Genomic DNA, 18252 nt, shown 5'->3' with positions numbered 1-18252 from the left:
CTCTCACTCGTGTCTTCTAGTATTATCAGACCATGCCCCTTACTTTGTTGTATGATTTTGATTGCTGTATCCTTCCTGAACTGCTGTGCCTGGCATGGCATGGAATATTTGCTGTGTTGTAACAATGCTCGTTTTAGAATATTAGAGGGGCAAGGTTTTGGCCCAAGAAATAAATTACTTCAGCTTCTGTTGGTGAAAGACCATTTTTTCAGTGAAATGAACTGTCCTAACTAAACCAGGGGTGAAACAGATAAGATGTTAACATGGTGCAAGAGGTCATTAGAGTCAAATGGAGTAGATAAGCATCTGGGAATCAACATCACAGTGCAAGAGGTAAATGCACAGTTGTAACAAATGCACAAAGATAGAAAAAAATGAATTATAGGACTGTACCATGTCTTTCAAACAAGGCTCTTACAAAAATTAGCAGCTGTGTCTTTTCTGTACAATGAGTCAAATTGCTTATCTGTTCCATGAAGAAGCAGAATTCCTGGAAGCTCAAAACAGTAAAACAGGAAACCCGAACTGCAATTTGTGCTGCTGTTCAACACAGAAATATAGTATTGCTTTGTAGTAATAGTACAAACCCACATTGCTAATTTATTTCTGTTTTGCTAAAATATTTCAAAATAGTAGGACAGTGGTAAAGTTACACTGGCAACTAAAAACATGATTTCTAAAATCTCTTCTCAGCTAAACGAATTCACAGGCAAACTAATGCTATCAAATGTTAGCCATTACATCTAAGTGCTGCTATGCACAACACAATTAGATCACACATGTAAACCAGAATAAAAAGTAAATTAAAATATTGAATTGAGTAAATCCGGCTCCTCACCAAGTGTACTTAGTATTAACTAATCTTCTTTGGGATAAGAACATACATATATTTGAAATAACATGGAGCCTCTGGATCTCCTTACCACAGGATGTTGTGAAGGACAAGATTATAGCAGGGTTCAAAAAAGAACTAGATAAATTCATAGAGGACAGGTCCATCAGCGGCTGTTAGCCAGGATGGACAGGGATGGCATCTCTAGCCTCTGTTTGTCCGGAGCTGGGAATGGGTGAGGGGATGAATCATTGTATCACTACCTGTTGATTCTCTCGGGGGCGCCTGGCCTTGGTCACTGTCAGAAGACAGGATATTGGGCTAGACTGACCTTTGGCCTTACCTGATATGTCCACTTTTTTATGTTAGTTATGTCTTTTTAATTTGGTGTGGTGTATTACACTTCCCATGAATTCCCCTCATTTTTGCTCAGTCTATAATTTTAGTTTAATCATTTAAAGACATAGTATTCTAGAAGCAGAGGTTCTATTAACTATAGCATTTAATTACCACTAAACTGCAGGTGTGGCAAACCTGCTGTGATAGCAGTGCTGACCTTGTGTTTTTTGCTTTATGGGTGCTGGGCTCCTGCCACATTCCGTGCCCATCATAAAATCTTGCAGAGATTTTGCACTGAAGAGCTGACAGTTGTACTGCAAGACTTAATTTGTTTCATATTCAAATTTTAAAAAAGATTTTTATTAATCCAAGTTTTTATACAGTGCTCAATCACCATATTAGTACCTCCATAGTATCTAAGGAATTTCTCCATGCCCTTGTGACCAGTGTTTCTTTGCAACTGAATATGCATGGGAGCTGCAACAAGCTGTGCCATTGTGGGCTATGGCTGTTCAGTAATTGATTAGTACTATATTCCCGATTTGCAGGAATCTTGAGGCAGCCTAAAGCCAATAGCCAAGTAACTCAAGTAGCTTCCTCAACTGCCCTGCTCCAGTGCGATTGGTTCATGAATCTTCCGGAAAAAGTCAGTGGCAGTTTTAAACGCTTCTGGTGCATTTTGTTTTGCAACAAAATAGTATAGCACTTTTTAAAAATTGAAAGCTGTGATAAACTGACTTCAGTCTACAAAATCAAGAAGGAAGACTGCAGCCTTCGTGAATCACCAGAACAAGCTCTAAAAATAGCATTTACTACCTCTTCTGTGCTTGCATTGGAAGATAAATTGGTTGACGTGCACACTGAGATGAAGAAAAGATACAGCTGTTCATTAGGGATGTTAAAAAGCGGTTGTTAATGTAATCATAACCGTTAAGTTCTTAGCAGTTATATGGTTGCATGTTGCGGGCTCTGCAGTATAAAGTTTATACTGCAGGCACTGCAGTACAGTCAGCTCCCTGGGAGCAGGGCTGGCAGCTGGATCCAGTGTGCATAGGGAGCAAGCTTACTAGCGCACAAGCAACCAGCTGCTGGCCCCACTCCTGGAGAGCAGGCTGCTATCCCATGCTGCAGACTGATACCGAGCTCACAGCATGGGGCGGCAGCTGGCTCTCTAGAAGCCAGTACACATGGGAAGCAGGCTTATAAGGCTCCCGGCAAGGTCGGCTGCTGCCCCATGCTGCAGGCTCTGATGCAGAGCCAGAAGCATAGAGTGGCAGTCAGCTTCCCGGCAGCAGGGTCAGGAATCGGCCTGCAACAGTTACAGAAACATGTAAGCTAATGCTTACTGATTAACCATTTAAATGGCTACATTCTTACATCCATCCCTACTGTCCATATCCATTTATTGTGTCTAAGCTTACATTTAGCTTGTTAGCTCTGTGGGGCAGGGATTGTTTTTGTTCAGTGTGTACAGTGCCTCCCACAATGGGACCTGGTCCCTGAGAAGAGCTCCTAGGAACAACCGTAATACAAATAATTGTAGGTGAGCTTACTTGAGATCCAGGTAGGGCCAAGTAGAATATAAACAAAATTCACTTAGAGAAAGGATGATTTTTTGATTGCAGTGCATAATTAGAAGATTCAGGGGCCTGTCGCTTGCTCTGTTAAGTAATCCAGTGGGACCCTACAAAATTAGAATAGTATTCCCTAACTTTTGATGCTGTGAAACTTACACATTGTGACTAAAGTATTTCAAGATCCTCTCAGAGGCTGTTTGGTATTCACTAACTAGACAAGACAAAGCCGCTGACGGACAGACTTAAAAAGATTCAAACTTTTCACAAATGCAACATTAACTAGTATTTCACTTGTAGTAGATCTTAGTTGTGCACTTCTGTCAGTCTTTTAAAGGCAAAACTATTAAAGCTGCTGTTACTATTTGCAGGGACATTATCAGTTACATTGGGCCCAAATTTTAATGTGTGGAGTAAGTATGTTGGCAAAAAGTGATATTTTCTGTATGTAATTTCAGTGGATAGTAGATGTTTGTAAGGTTTTTAAAATGTATATCAAATTTAAAATTTGACAATTGTGGAAATGATGGGGGAGGGCCCTTCTGACAATAATTAAAGAGCATTAGACACTGAGATCCAAAAAATTATTTTTATAACCATAAAGTAAAAACGTCAACACTACCTATAAAATAATACAAATTCAGCATCCTTAAATCAAACTAACCTCTCAAGCAGCATTTTTCTTATTTTGTCAAGCTGTAAATTTCTGTAATCAGTAGAAATGTTTTCATCAGCTTTTGCATGTACAATGAAATCAACGTTTGCTGACATGATCTTTACTGATTGCAAATCTAATCCTTCCAAACCAAGGTATAAAACCCAAATCCTCCTTCCCCTCAGGAGAATGTCAGTGAAACAAACATTCTACTACAGTATTTCCAATATAAAACATTAGTGTTTTGCTCCAGCATGAGAATCAAAATGAACTGACTAAAAACTCATCCTCTTGTTTGTATGTCAGTTGATTTTTAATCAGGTTTACTTGTTGACATTGACATTAGAGATTATATAATTATATTTCCATGTATTTTCAGGTAACATTCAAGGAGCAACAATAGTAGATGCTTTGGATACACTGTATATCATGGAAATGAAAGATGAATTCAAGGAAGCCAAAGAATGGGTAGAAAAAAACTTAGATTTCAATGTGGTGAGTATTGGGATTGTTTTTATTATTTTTAGTGCCTAGTGACAAACCTATGGTGCTAAGGACTGTCCAAAAAGACTAAAAGATAGCTTCTACTCCATAAAGCATGCAGTCTAAGTAAAGACAACACAAGAGACAATTAGGAGAGACTTTCCAAATGAAAAGGAAAGGGGATATTGAACTGTCACTGTTTCTGTGTTGGCAGCTTCTCTTGCTCGTATGGGTTTCATTTCCCCCAGGGCTAGCTGTTTGCTGGAAATGCTTTTTTTTTTCTCCAAGTTTACATGTCTCTGCAGGGCAGTTCTAGTGCCTCTGGAACAAATATGGAAGAGGGCTCACTCTTGCACAGTTCCAGGCCCAGTCATTTTTCCTCCTCCTCCCAATGATGCTCCAGTAGCTGCTGAGGCAAAACTACCTAATATACTATTTTGAACTCTGAACTTAAAAAAAACCCACTCACATGAGTGTAATACATAGGCTATCCATTTTTTGGTAAAATGAATGTAACAAATGTAGTGGTTAAAGATTCATTATGGTGCAAAACAAGTACATTCAAAAAAACTTTTTAGTTGACTGACGGTACAGTTTTAGGCCCAAATGGCATCCACAATTGAGTCCTAAATCAAAGTAATCAGATTTATTTTAAGAAGGGTGAGTGCTTGTCAAGTACGCAGGGACAAGATTAGAAAGGCAAAGGTACAAAACAGAGTAACAAGATGACATTCTACAAATATATTTGAAGCATGGGGAAGACCAAGGAAAGGTAGGCCCATTGCTTAGTGAAGAGGGAGAAACAATAACAGGAAACTTGGAAATGGCAGAGGTGCTTAATGACTTCTTTGTTTTGGTTTTCATGAAGAAGACTGATGGTTACAGGATGCCTAATATAGTGAATGCTAGTGGAAATGGGGTAGATATAGATTTTAAAATAAAAAAAAGTTAAAAATTACTTAGTTAGACATCTTCAAGTCACAAGGGCCTGATGAAATGCATCCTTGACTACTCGAGATGAGAGAAGAGGTATCTGAGCCTTCAGCTGTCATCTTTAAAAGTCATGGGAGTTGGGAGAGATTCCAGAAGACTGGAAAAGGGCACATATAGTGCCCATCTATAAAAAAGGAGATAAGAACAACCTAGGAAACTACGAGCCAGTCAGTTTAACTTCTGTGTCAGGGAAGATAATGGAGCAAGTAATTAAGGAATTCATCTGCAAATATCTGGAAGACGATTAAGTGATAGGTAACAGCCAGCATGGATTTGTAAAGAACCAATCATGTCGAACCAATCTGATACATTTCTTTGATAGGATATCAAGCCTTATGAATAAGGGAGAAGCAGTAGACGTGGTATACCTAGACTTTAGTAAGACATTTGATACAGTCCCACATGACCTTATCAATAAACTAGGGAAATACAACCTAGAAAGGGCTACTATAAGGTGGGTGGGTGACTGGCTGGATAACCGTTCTCAGAGTAGTTATTAACAGTTCAGTCAGATATTGGCATAAAGAGTATGAGTATTAAGTTTGTAGATTATACCAAGCTAGGAAGGATTGCAAGTACTTGGGTGGACAGGGTGACATTCAAAATGATTTGGACTAACTGTAGAAATGGTCTGAGGTAAAGAGGACGAAGTTTAGTAAGGACAAATGCAAAGTACTCCTTAGGAAGGAACAATCAGTTTCACACATACAGAATGAGAAGCGACTGTCTAGAAAGGGATACTGAAGAAAGGGATCTAGGGATCATACTGAACCACAAGCTAAATGAGTCAACAGTATGACACTGTTGTAAAAAAAGCAAATATGATTCTGGGATGCATTAAACAGAAGTGTTATGAGCAAGATATGAGAAGTCCTTCTTCCGCGCTACTCTGTGCTGATTAGGCTTCAGTTGGAGTATTGTCCAGTTTGACACCGTATTTCAAGAAAGATGTGAGGAAATTGGAGAAAGTCCACAGAAGAGCAACAAAAATGATTCAAGGCCTAGAAAACATGAGCTATGTGGGTAGACTGAAAGAACTGGGCTTGTGTAGTTTAGAAGAGAGAAGAGTGAGAGGAGACATGATAATTTTCAAGAATCTAAAAGGGTGTCACATAGAAGAGGGAGAAAAATTGTTTTCCTTGGCCTCTGATGATAGGACAAGAAGCAATGGGCTTAAATTGTAGCAAGGGAGGTTTGGGTTGGACATTAAGAAAAACTTCCTAACTTTCAGGTTGGTTAAACGGAGGAATAAATTGCATAGGGAGGCTGTGGAATTTCCGTCACTGGATATATTTAAAATTGGATAGACAGATCAGGGAGTACCTTGACAGTGCTTGGTTCTGCCTTGATGGTAGGAAACTGGAATTGATAACCTCTGAAGGTCCCTTCCAGATGTGGTATTCTGATTGTATGACATTTTAATAGGGCTACTGGGAACCTTTGATAATATCCCACTTCACTTGATTGTCAACTTTAGATGCTTAAATTTGAAAACTTTAGTCTCTTTCGGTATAGGACACAAGATGATGATCAGCAAATCAAGAGTTTACATTTCTCTACAGTTAACAATACTGAAATTTACTATGTACGTTTGGTAGTTTTATGCATACTGATAAGCAGGGCTTGCCGAGTGACGGCGAGCCCCGCTCGCCAGCCACGCAGTTCTGCGCTCTGCGCATACACAGATCGCTCCGCGTCGGCTCTTCCAGGGTGTAATCTACTCACCACGGGCAAGTAGATTATGTTATTTGTCTTATCAGTAGGGCTCAACAAGTAAACTTGAGAATCGCAGGTCATGATACTGATCAAGGTGTAACAGCATATCTTTGTAAAAATGGCACAGCCTGTTCCAACTAGCCTCCCATGTGGACACTTCTTGAAATTAATTTCTTCTAAATAACAAGGCATTCTTAGTGCAGAATCTCTTGAAAATAGGCACTGATAGCATAAACCATTATTAATCAGTAGGTTTTTTTAAGAGTGCTGGCTGAGTTAAATGTAAGTGGTGTTACAAAATCTTATTTTGATTTCTGAACTTATTTTGAGTAATACTAAGTTTAATTTGGGTAAGTTAGCTACAAATACTACTTAAGGCTCAGAACTTACATAGAGTGGCGGGGGAGGAGGAGGGAGATCAGGCTCCATTCTTTGTCCATATGACTGTATCTCTGCTGAAATATTTATCACATTATCTTCCAGTAGTTAACATTTTGTTGACTTCCTTCATTTTTTTATATTACCTTTTCGTTACATTTTTAGTAACATCTTTTTATCCATGCAAAGGATTATTTTTATCTGTGCAGTAGCACAGCTAATAAATATTTATTGTTCCACAGATGGCATATAGGTATAGGTTATGTAAAATTAATCTGACAGTTTCAGTTGTTGCAGAGAAATATTATTCAGGTAGCTGTTTAAGAAAATTATACTTGAAATCTAAATTTCAACTCTTAGACTCAAACTCTACACATTTAGTTTTAGAACTCTGCCATTTACACAGCTAAAAATTTGTTTTCTTTACATTCAGCAAGCAACAAGGGTAAAATGAAGAAACATATAGCACACAAAAATGGGTTGCTGAAGGAAAACTCTTAATTTCTCTATATCCAGCCCTTACTAGAGTATTGCAACATAGTTTAACTAAATTAAGAGATGCTTTCTATTAGCTTGTAAACGTAAGGGTGTTCATCAGTTTTATTTTGCTAGTTTTAGGTTGTTGGATTAGTGGAACTACAAATGTTAAGCTGAAAGGCTGAAATTGAGTTAGTCATTTGTCAAATATAGTTTGTTTTTATTATACAGAATACACTCTCAAGCTTCCAAGAAGGTCAACTGTTGTATTCTCTACAGATTTGGCTTCTGTCATGAACACTGACTTTCTTGGTACATTCGTAAGGTTTGAGACCTGCCTAGAGTTATAACCTTCCCATGGGCTTATTGTTGGTAGACCATGTTCTAGTTTTCCTAGTAATATAGCAATCTCAAGTAAAACTGCTTCCTGGAAAAAAAAGGGCTGCTTTTATTCTGAAATAATTAAATGGAGGGATGATGTCTCTGCTGAAGTCTAGTTAAACTAGCAGCTGAAAATGTCATGTTAATATTTGATTTTTATTATTTTGCCAAATAGACTCAAGTTGGTACACTTTAAATGAGTCACTTTAAAGATAGTTTTTTTCACTTAGTAGTTCGGGTGAATAGAAATTTAAAAAAACATTTGGATAGGTCAGAGGAGATCCTAAGGATACATTTATCATGGCGTGTAGTAAATCCCCTATATAAATAAATAAATTGCTTAGGGAGGTTGTGGAATCTCCATCACTGGAGATATATAGGAGCAGATTAGATAGACATCTATCAGGGATGGTCTAGTCAGTGCTTGGTCCTGCCGTGAGGGCAGGGGACTGGACTTGATGACCTCTCAAGGTCTCTTCCAGTTATAGTGTTCTGTGATTCTACTATATATTTGAGTCTCCATCTGTCTACTTGCTCAAAACAAGAGCTAGGACAACCAAATGTGGCATGCAGCTTCCTGCATAACATAAAGCAAGGTCAGGGTTTGGTTGTGCCAGGAAATGGGATGTGTGTAGAATGACATTTTCGCCTGAGATGGAAAGAGAGAGATGTGATAGCAGGGACAGTTAGGGTACGTCTAGACTACATGCCTCTGTCGCCAGAGGCATGTAGATTAGGCTACCAGACATAGGAAAATGAAGCGGCAATTTAAATAATCGCCGCTTCATTTAAATTTACATGGCTGCCACGCTGAGCCGACAAACAGCTGATCAGCTGTTTGTCGGCTCAGCGTGGCAGCCATGTAAATTTTTAAATGAAGCGGCGATTATTTAAATTGCCGCTTCATTTTCCTATGTCAGGTAGCCTAATCTACATACCTCTGTCGCCAGAGGCATGTAGTCTAGGCGTACCCTTATACTCACTAATGATCACAGAGGGGTAGCAAGAACGGGGCCAGTTATCCCTAGAATGAACACTGGGGATAGCTACTGGCCAGTAGCACTGCCCCAGCCACTTCCAGGGAGCAGCCCCCTGCCCTGAGCCCCCCACATCTCCCAACCCTGACTCCTCCACAATGCCAACTCTCTGCCCTAAGGGACTCAAGCAATTCGGGTAATTGTTCTAGTCAGTCTATTGGAAAGAAAACAAGCATGAAAATAAAATATTATGAATGACATGGATGTTCTGAATGTGCACAGTTGGGCTTGAACCGTTCTGTGTAAACAAGGGTATTATTCAAACTTACTAGTTTTAGAATATCCTATTTGTCAGTTATATTGCAGTTGTAAAAGACTTTTGATTGGTAATATAGAAAAACCTGTAATTTAGTTTTAGCTGTTGAAGTATGAACAGGGTTTTTTATTCACATAATTATTGATATTTTTGTTAAAATGTGGCAAGCTATTTAAAAATTGTAAGCAACAGTCTTGTTGCAGTCAATTTTATTTTTGGAATAGCTTTAGCCATTTAGTGCATTTTTAGTGAGTGATCTAGAATTAAAGAGAAGTTTTGTCATAGTTTTTCTAACAAAGCAAAGGATTTACCAGGGAAAATCCCCCACTTCCTCAACCATCTTTTCCACTGTAGAAGGTTGGACGATACTTCGCTCTTTTCAATCATCCAAAAGGGTTAATGAGGGAAGCAGTATTGTATGCTTTCTCTGAGGGCCTAAACAGGTTTTCACTACAGTTATTAGCGCCTGTCAATCTTGTACTGGTTTAATACCAGGCTTTCATCCACAGGAAAAATGTAAATACTCGACTTCCAGGCAAGTTATAGCCGCTCCCCGAGTTACAACCACCTCCGCTTACGACCATCCGCACTTACGACCAAAGCGGTTGTAAATGCAGATCCAAGTTATGAATGGCAAGCCGCGCTTACGAACAGCGCGGTCGCTGTGTAACTCTATGGGATCCGAGTTGCGAACACTTCGAGTTACGGACCAAGTGTTGGTCTGTAACTTGTTCGTAACTCAGAGAGCGGCTGTATTCACAAATTAGGACTTGTGCATGTCCGGAGTTGTCAGGCTCATACGGGCTGCGATCCGGCAGCCTTCTCCTGCATGCCCCCTCTCCTTCCTGCTGCTCCTTCTGTCCTCACTTATGCCTCTGTGAGGCTGCCAGCTCTTAGCCTGCACATGCTGGGAGCTAGCATAGTGGGCTGCGGGCAAAGGGAAGTGCTTACCAGGCAATCGATATTTAACTGGTTACCCATTCACATTCCTACTATAAACATGTAACATTTTCTCGAAATAATAATTTAACATTTTGCTTTGAAGTAGCAACGGGATCAGAATTCATAAAGTACAGCCGCTCCCTGAGTTACGAATAAGTTATGGACCAACACTTGGTCTGTAACTCGAAGTGTTTGTAACTCAGATCCCATAGAGTTACATGGCGACCACGCTGTTCGTAAGCGTGGATCGCCGTTCGTAATTCGGATCTGCATTTACGACCGCTTTGGTCGTAAGTGGAGGTGGTTGTAACTCAGGGAGTGGCTGTATTTGTCACAGGAAGACTGGCCCTTGAGGACAAGTTGCATTTAATTCCCTCTGTGACGGATCAGCTGCTCTTCAGCTGATGTGAGACGAGATAAAGTGAAAATTTGAAGTTCAGTTGGTCTTTATAAAAGACAGAAAACAAATGAGTAGATGGACCTGGTAACTGTTGTTAGTCTTGCATAACTGGCAGAGTATTTTATAAATATTTGTTGTGCTATGAAAGAAGCAGGATGAGGTGCTTGTACTGCGTAAGAATGATGGAGTACTTTCCCATACATCATTAACTGTGGAAGATGTTAAGCAATTACTAAGGTAGGGATATAATTAATGCCTGTCAATATGGTTTTGTGGGAAATGGATCTTGTCAAACTTTACTGGATTTATTGAGACTTGAAGTTTGGTTGATAACGGTAACTGCGGTGGTATAATATGCTTAGGCTTTTGTAAGGCATGTGACGTGGTATCATTTGACACTATTTTCATAGAATTGGAAGGGACCTCAAGAGGTCAGAGTCCAGTCCCCTGCCCTCACAGTAGGACCAGTCATTGTCTAGTTCATCCCTGATAGGGCTCTGTCTAACTTGCTCTTAAATATCTCCAGTGATTGAGATTCCACAACTCCCCATAAGCAATTTATTCCAGGGTTAACCACCCTGCCAGTTACGAAGTTTTACTTAAACATCCCTGACTACAATTTAAGCCCCTTGCTTGTCCTGTCAGAGGCCAAGGAGAACAGTTTTTCTCCCTCTTCCTTGTAACACCTTTCTAGATACTTGGAAACAGCTATTATGTACCCTCTGTCTTCTCTTTTCTAATCTAAACAAGCCCAGTTCTTTCAGTCTTCCCTCATAGGTCATGTTCTCTAGACACTTAATCATTTTTGTCACTCTTCTCTGGACTTTCTCCAATTTCTCCACATCTTTCTTGTACAGTTCAGGGTACCACTTTTCATAATACTCCAATTGAGTCGTAGTCAGCACAGAGTAGAGCGGAAGAATGACTTCTCATGCCTTGCTCACAACACTCCTATTAATGCATCCCAGAATCATGTTTGCATGCTTTTTTGCAAGAGTGTCACACTGTTGACTCATGTTTAACTGAAGTTTAACATTTTATAGGGCTAGGTGTTTTTTTTAATTATAATCACATGTAGTATCATGAGCTTTCATGGGCAAAACCCACTTCACCTGAAGATGTGGGTTTTGCCCACAAAAGCTCGTGATCTACTGTACTAGCCTCTAAAGTGCCACAGGACTACTCATTGTTTTTAAAGTTAGACTAATACGCCTACCTCTCTGAGACTTACCAATCACATGTAAAGCGCATGAAGAAATGGTGAAATAGTTGTCATGGAGAGTTAACAGTCAGTAGGGATGATTTTCTACTGTAGTTCCATAGTGATTTATACAAGGCCCCACACTATTTAATATTTTATCTATCTTCTGAAAGTAAAAAATAAAATTAACCTGCATAAAATGTACAGATTACATAGACTGCCTGAATAGTAAATAATCAGGACCGGGCTGTCTCACTTGTCAATCTGGGTCAGTTCAAACACCACATTTTAATGTAGCTAAATGAAAATCTCTCAATTTAGGAGCAAAAGGTGAGGGTCATACCCTCAGAATTGTGATCTGTATCTTGTAAAGGAAGTTAATGGCAGAAATAGATCTAGGGGTCTGAGCAGACAAGTAACTCAACATGAGCTCCCAGAGTGATGCTGTGATCTAAAGGACCAGTGTACAAACAGGATATAGCTAGTAGGGAGGTGACTTGACCTCAGTATGCCATATTGGTCAGACAAATACTGGAATATTGCGTACAGTTCTGCTGTCTGTTTTTAAAAGACTGTTTTGGGTCAAATGCTTTGGGAAAATCTCTTCTAAAGAGAGACTTACAGCTCAATCTGTTTAAGTGTTATATGGATTGTGAGGTGACTTGTGGAGGGGGGAGAGAGAGTGTAAACATATTATCATATGGAGAAAATGAGGTACTGAAGGTTTCATTCTTTTCTTCATTTGATTTAGAAGAATGCCCAATGGCTGGAAGATGAAGTCTGACACATTAAAAATTTGAGACTGATTTTTCAGTTGGAACAGTGAGGTTGATTAACCATAGAATAGTTACCAATGATTTACTGTCCTACTTGAAGGACAATATCTAATGGGTTACCACAGGAGTCTGTACTGGGTCCAGCGGCATTAAATATTTTTCATTAATTACTTGGATAGTTGTACAGAGAGAGTGCTTATAAAATCCGCAGATGACGCCAAGCTGGGAGGGTTGCAAATACTTCAGAGGATAGTCTTAGAATTCAGAATTGGAAGAGTTGGTCTGAATTCAACAACATGAAATTAGAACACTTTTAAATGAACACTCTAAGTATTATACCTAAGAAGAAGAAAATATACCAACACACAATGGGGAATAACTGGCTCAGCAGTAGTATTGCTGAAAATGACGTGGGGGTTATAGTGGATCACAAAGGCTAGGTCTACGCTACAGAGTGTGTTTTTGTGCAAGTAAAATGGAAGAACAGTGGGGGGTTTTCTGGTGTAGGTATTCCTCCTAAGAGAAATAACTCCTTTTTGCGCAGGAGTTCTTGTGCAAAAAGGTGTGTGTGGACGAGCATGGGGGTGGAGGGTTGCACAAAAAGAGGAAAAAGCACAGGTGCCCTGGTGGTCATTCTTTGGATAGCTATCAGCGCTTTCTTTCAAGAGAGCGTCCATGCAGTCTGGACGCTCTCTTGCGCAAAAGCGCATCTATTTTTCAATGCGCTTTTGCAGTGTGGATGCTGTCTTGTGCAAGAAGTTTTTGCGGAAGATCTCATCCGCAAAAAGCTTCTTGCACAAGAAGCCTGTAGTGTAGACATAGAGACACTGAGTGTGAGCCAACAATATGGTGCAGCTGTAAAAGCTAAAATCATTCTGGGGCATAGAACAGTGGTCTTGTATGCAAGAGATGGATGGTAACTGTTTCACTTTGCTTGGCAGTAGTGAGGTTTTAGCAGGAGTACTGCAGCATGTTTTGGTCACCACACTTCAGGAAGAATAGGAACAAATAGGATAGTCCAGAGGAAAGCAAGAAAAATGATTGAGAGAACCTCACCTATGAAGAAAAGTAGGACAAGTGATGGGCTTAATCTGTAGCAAGGGAGATTTAAATTAGATTCGCAAAAACTTTCTAAGTTTAATAATTAAGCACTGGAATAAGCTTCCTAGAGGTTATGTAATCCCCATCATTGGAGGCACAATACAAAGCGCTTCAGGATAGGAATTAAGGATGTAAAAGAGTAGTTGGTTGACTACATGATAAGCCTAGGCTTATCAGGTGGTTGAGTTGACTACTCACATTTCCCCCTGCAGAGGCAGCAAGTGGCAGAGGGGAATGGGAAAAAGCAGGAGCTGGTGCTAGGGGGAGCTGGCTTAAAAGCTGATTTCCCCCAGCACCATCTCTCTGGTGCCACTCCATCCCTGTGCTGCTGCCTCAGATCGATGAGGGAGTAGGGGAGGATGCTCCAGCAGAAGCCCCTCTCCGCGGTCCCAGCAGGGATCCACTGAGACCCTCTGCAGACAAGGGCTGCTGAACCCAGTGCAAGCTTGGACTGAGCAAGCCCAGCTCAGGCCAGGTCCAGGAGCTACCCCCACTGAAGCGCTGCAGTATTATGTAGTTGGAGCGGGCTATGTGCCCGGCTCTTACTAAATTTAAACTGCAGAGCCACAATGGGGATAGCTCCATCTGAGTGCCTTCTCTTTGGGTATGTCTACACTACCCTCCTAGTTCGAACTAGCGGGGTAATGTAGGCATACCGCACTTGCAAATGAAGCCCGGGATTTGAATTTCCCGGGCTTCATTTGCATAAGCGGGGAGCCGCCATTTTTAAAACCCCGCTGGTTCGAACCCCGTGCAGCGCAGCTACACGGGGCTCGAACTAGGTAGTTCGGAATAGGAATCCTAGTCCGAACTACCTAGTTCGAGCCCCGTGTAGCCGCGCTGCACGGGGTTCGAACCAGCGGGGTTTTAAAAATGGCGGCTCCCCGCTTATGCAAATGAAGCCCGGGAAATTCAAATCCCGGGCTTCATTTGCAAGTGCGGTATGCCTACATTACCCCGCTAGTTCGAACTAGCGGGGTAGTGTAGACATACCCTTATCTACTAATTGTGTAGTCAATACAAATGGTACTGACTACATGGTTGCCCAATTATCTGCCTCTTAAAATCCTTAGTAGGAATGTAAAATCCCAGTTAATCAGTTAACCTGTTAAACGTTATTTGTGGGGCCAGCTGCTCCAGCACAGCTAAGAGCCCTGCTCTTCTTTCGAATGCATATCTTCTTTCGAAAGTGAAAGTAGTTCAGATGGAGCTTTTTCAGCAAGCCCCCTCCCTTTGTTGAAAAGGGGTGCAAACCTCATTTTTTGAGGAAAATTTGCATATCCTCTTTCTAATCTTCCCCGTAGTCTAGTCAAGCCCTTACAGACTCCTGTTGCTTATACTGTTTATGCTAGATTGGATAGCTCCCTTTTTATAGTTTGAGGGGTGGCTGTGTTAGTCCAATAGAAAAAACTTAAACAATGAATAATCCTGCAGCACCTTAAAGATTAACAAAAAATGTAGATGGTATCATAAGCTTTCGTTGGCACAGCCCATTTGTTCAGATGAATGCTCCCTTTTTATAAAGTTTGTGTTTTCACTGTTGTGCATGGTTTTTATTTTAGTTGAAAAAGACCTTTACTAAAATTTTTCTTCCCTTCAAAATGTATTCATCCTATTATTATATAGAGCTTGGAGTACATATATAAAACAATGAATATACTGTACAGGCAGTCCCCGGGTTACATGGATCCGACTTACATCGGATCCCTACTTACAAACGGGGTGAGGCAACCCCGCACTAGCTGCTTCCCCCCAGCACACCAGGGAGACGCGGAGCGGCTTTTCTCAGCAGACACCTCAGCTTGAGAATAAAGGACTGAGGGAAGTGAGGTGTGGGAGAATATAACTGAGCTCTGGAGAAATGTTTGGCTAGAGTTTCCCCTACAATATGTACCAGTTCCGACTTACATATAAATTCAACTTAAGAACAAACCTACAGTCCCTATCTTGTACGTAAACCGGGGACTGCCTGTATTTTGAATAAGAAAAGACAGTAAAATTGCTTTTGTTAGAATTTTGCTGTGCCTTGTTCAAAGTATTCCCTTTACTTTGCAGCAGATATTCTTGCTAGACACTGTATTGAAAAATGGGATGTCTTGCTTTTGTCCCTTATGATCTGATGTGTGTAAGAAGCAGAGGTCTTCACCAGGTGTTCTTGTTTGTTTTGCTTTCCTATCCTCTTTGGCACAGCTGGCTGCACTATAAAATATCTGGTAACAGCATGGCAATATGTAAAGACCCTAAAAGCTTGTGGGTTTTGTTTATGCTACAGTTAACAGAAGTACTTCACAAAGAAATTTGAATGTGGTAGGGTTCCCTCAGCCAATGTTCCATTCAGGCCACAGAGGAGGGAATGTTTTCAGCTAGTACATTCCTCCCACCCCAACCTTCCCCTGAGCATAATCACTGCAGTGTGAATGTGCTAAGGACCCTGTCAGATGCTTCCCTGTAGCACAGCATGGGGATTGTAAGCAGCCAGTTTAACAGTGTTGTCAGAAATGTGTCGTTCTGTATCCCTCCTTGTAACTGGAAGAACTTCGTGGAGGCGCTCATTTTTTAGTTGTATGAGTGTTTGGGGAGGGAATGCACTTTCCAGTAATTAAAAAGACGGTTAGCCCTGGTCTACACTAGGACTTTATTCCAAAATAAAGTGTCTCCTCCCTCCCCGTTCGATTTTTTTTTTTATAAGCAATGCATCCACATTATCAAGCCTGTTACTTCAAAACAGGTCGCGGAATTTAAACTCTGTATTCCTGCTTTTCACAAGGAGTAATGCTAATTTTGAAATAACATTAGTGTGCTGCTAATTTAAATGTATTGGCCTCAGGGAGGCCTCTTGCAGCTCTCCAGAGGCTCTGATTTTGAGGTAGCATGTCCATGTTAACAGAGCCTGCCTTGTACTAATTTCGATGTTTCCCTTGTAGGGAGGATATGCTTGTTCAAATTTGTTAAATTGGGAGTTCTTAAATCGAATTTAGTAATTTTGAGAGAGTTTCCTAGTGTAGACATGGCTTAAGGGAGCAGGCCTATCACACGTGCTTCTGTTATGCTGGTCATCTGTGGGTGGAATTGAACCTGGGAGCTCTGGAGCTCAGGTCATGAGCCTCTATTGTATGCGTTAAGTCATCTGGCTATCCGCTAAGGCTGTGGTCTCAGTGCCACTGGGTGGCACAGTACACTATACCCAGAAAGCATGTGGGATACACTTTCTGTTCACTTCACCGTGCTCTGAACAGTGAAAACAGACTCATGAGTGCTGGAGAATGTGATTAACAAACAGATGTGATGTCGTCTAGATACAATGTCTAGAGTGTTCACTGCTGTTTGGCAAAGCAGTAAGCAGGGCTAGAGTGAGATAAGAGAAGACTTTCCATCCAGTGTGGCTAATGTGTTAGAATATCCTTTTCTGTAGACAAGTTCAGCAAACCAGAGTGTGAGTATTTTTATTGACTTTTTTTGTGTAAAAGGAAATCCTTCCAACGGGCTTTATCTTTAGCAAGCCAACAAGGCACATACTGGTATGTGTCACATTAGGCTGCTGAGGATAATAAAAAGAATGACAAAATAAGTGTTGAGAGGAACACAGATTCATGTGTGCCATAAGAGTACCTTAACCACTCCTTTATGAGTTTTAAAAAGTGAACATCAGGGATCAATTTCCCTTTGGCCCTAAATGGGGTTATTTTCTGAAGGAAAGAACTGAATTTTTGCTCATTTATTTCTCCTAAGGGGTTTAGATAGTGTCCTTTTTAATCATCCTTTGGAGGTTTAAAGAGGAAGGAAGAGAAGTGCATATGAGGACCAAAAATAAGAGCCTCCATCTTGAGGCTTGGAGAAATGAGGAGAGGGAAGGGTGAGCCCTAACCAAAACTTTTTTCCATTGGTGATGAAGGAAAAGATACATCAGTTAATGGTTTGTCCTAGAATTCTTTGGCCCTGTTTTCATGTTTCTTTCATGATAAGCATCTTAATTTTCAACTGGGTCCAATGATCAAAGAAAATAGTGTCGCATCTCGCTTTGTAGTTGTCCTTTCAACAAACTGAGTAGGATAAACGTAATGGAAAGAAAAATATAGATAGGAGATTGCATCTTAAATACTGCAGTACAATAAACCTAATTTTACCATGATTCCTAAGGCTGACATCAGTAGCCTGTTCCTTTTGGAGAGAGAATTTGGGTATGTCTAGACTACATGCCTCTGTCAGCAGAGGCATGTAAAATAGGATACCTGACAGTCAATTAAGCGAGGATTTAAATATCCCCAGCTTCATTAAAATAAAAATGGCTGCCGCACTGTGCCGGCTCAGCTGGTCGTCAGCACAGCTGGTCGTCGGCACAGCACGTGAGTCAAGATGTGGCTTGGTCGACAAGAGAAGCCTTGGTCGACCGCTCCGTTATGCCCCAGGGTTGATGACCACCAGGGGGGCATGGCAGGAATAGTTCTTATATTCTTATATTGTGGGAAAAAGTAAATAACTTTTCCTTATTCACTTTTTCCATACCAATTATGATTTTATAGACCTCTATCATATTCCTCGCGCCTTAATCTCTTTTATAGGCTGAAAAGTCCCAGTCTTTTTAATCTTTCTCCATATGGGATCCATTCCAAACCCCTTATCATCTTTGTTGCTCTTCTCTGAACCTTTTCTAATGCCAATATATCTTTTTTGAGATGAATTCTGCATACAGATGTGGTCGCCTCAAGATGTG

General features: G+C 40.6%; 1 protein-coding gene across 1 annotated transcript in view; it reads left to right on the top strand.

Annotated features, from left to right (window-relative positions):
• Positions 1 to 18252, top strand: part of MAN1A1 (mannosidase alpha class 1A member 1) — a 184119-nt gene that overhangs the window by 68567 nt on the left and 97300 nt on the right. The window contains exon 3 of the mRNA XM_006123079.4: positions 3780 to 3895. Within this exon, the coding sequence (XP_006123141.3) occupies positions 3780 to 3895 (116 nt within the window). The remainder of the gene's footprint in view (positions 1 to 3779; positions 3896 to 18252) is intronic.

Source organism: Pelodiscus sinensis, chromosome 3 (genome assembly GCF_052426305.1).
Source record: "Pelodiscus sinensis isolate ZL-2025 chromosome 3, ASM5242630v1, whole genome shotgun sequence".
Lineage (NCBI taxonomy): Eukaryota > Metazoa > Chordata > Testudines > Trionychidae > Pelodiscus > Pelodiscus sinensis.
Note: the sequence above shows the minus strand (reverse complement) of the source record. Positions and strands in the feature narration are given on the sequence as shown.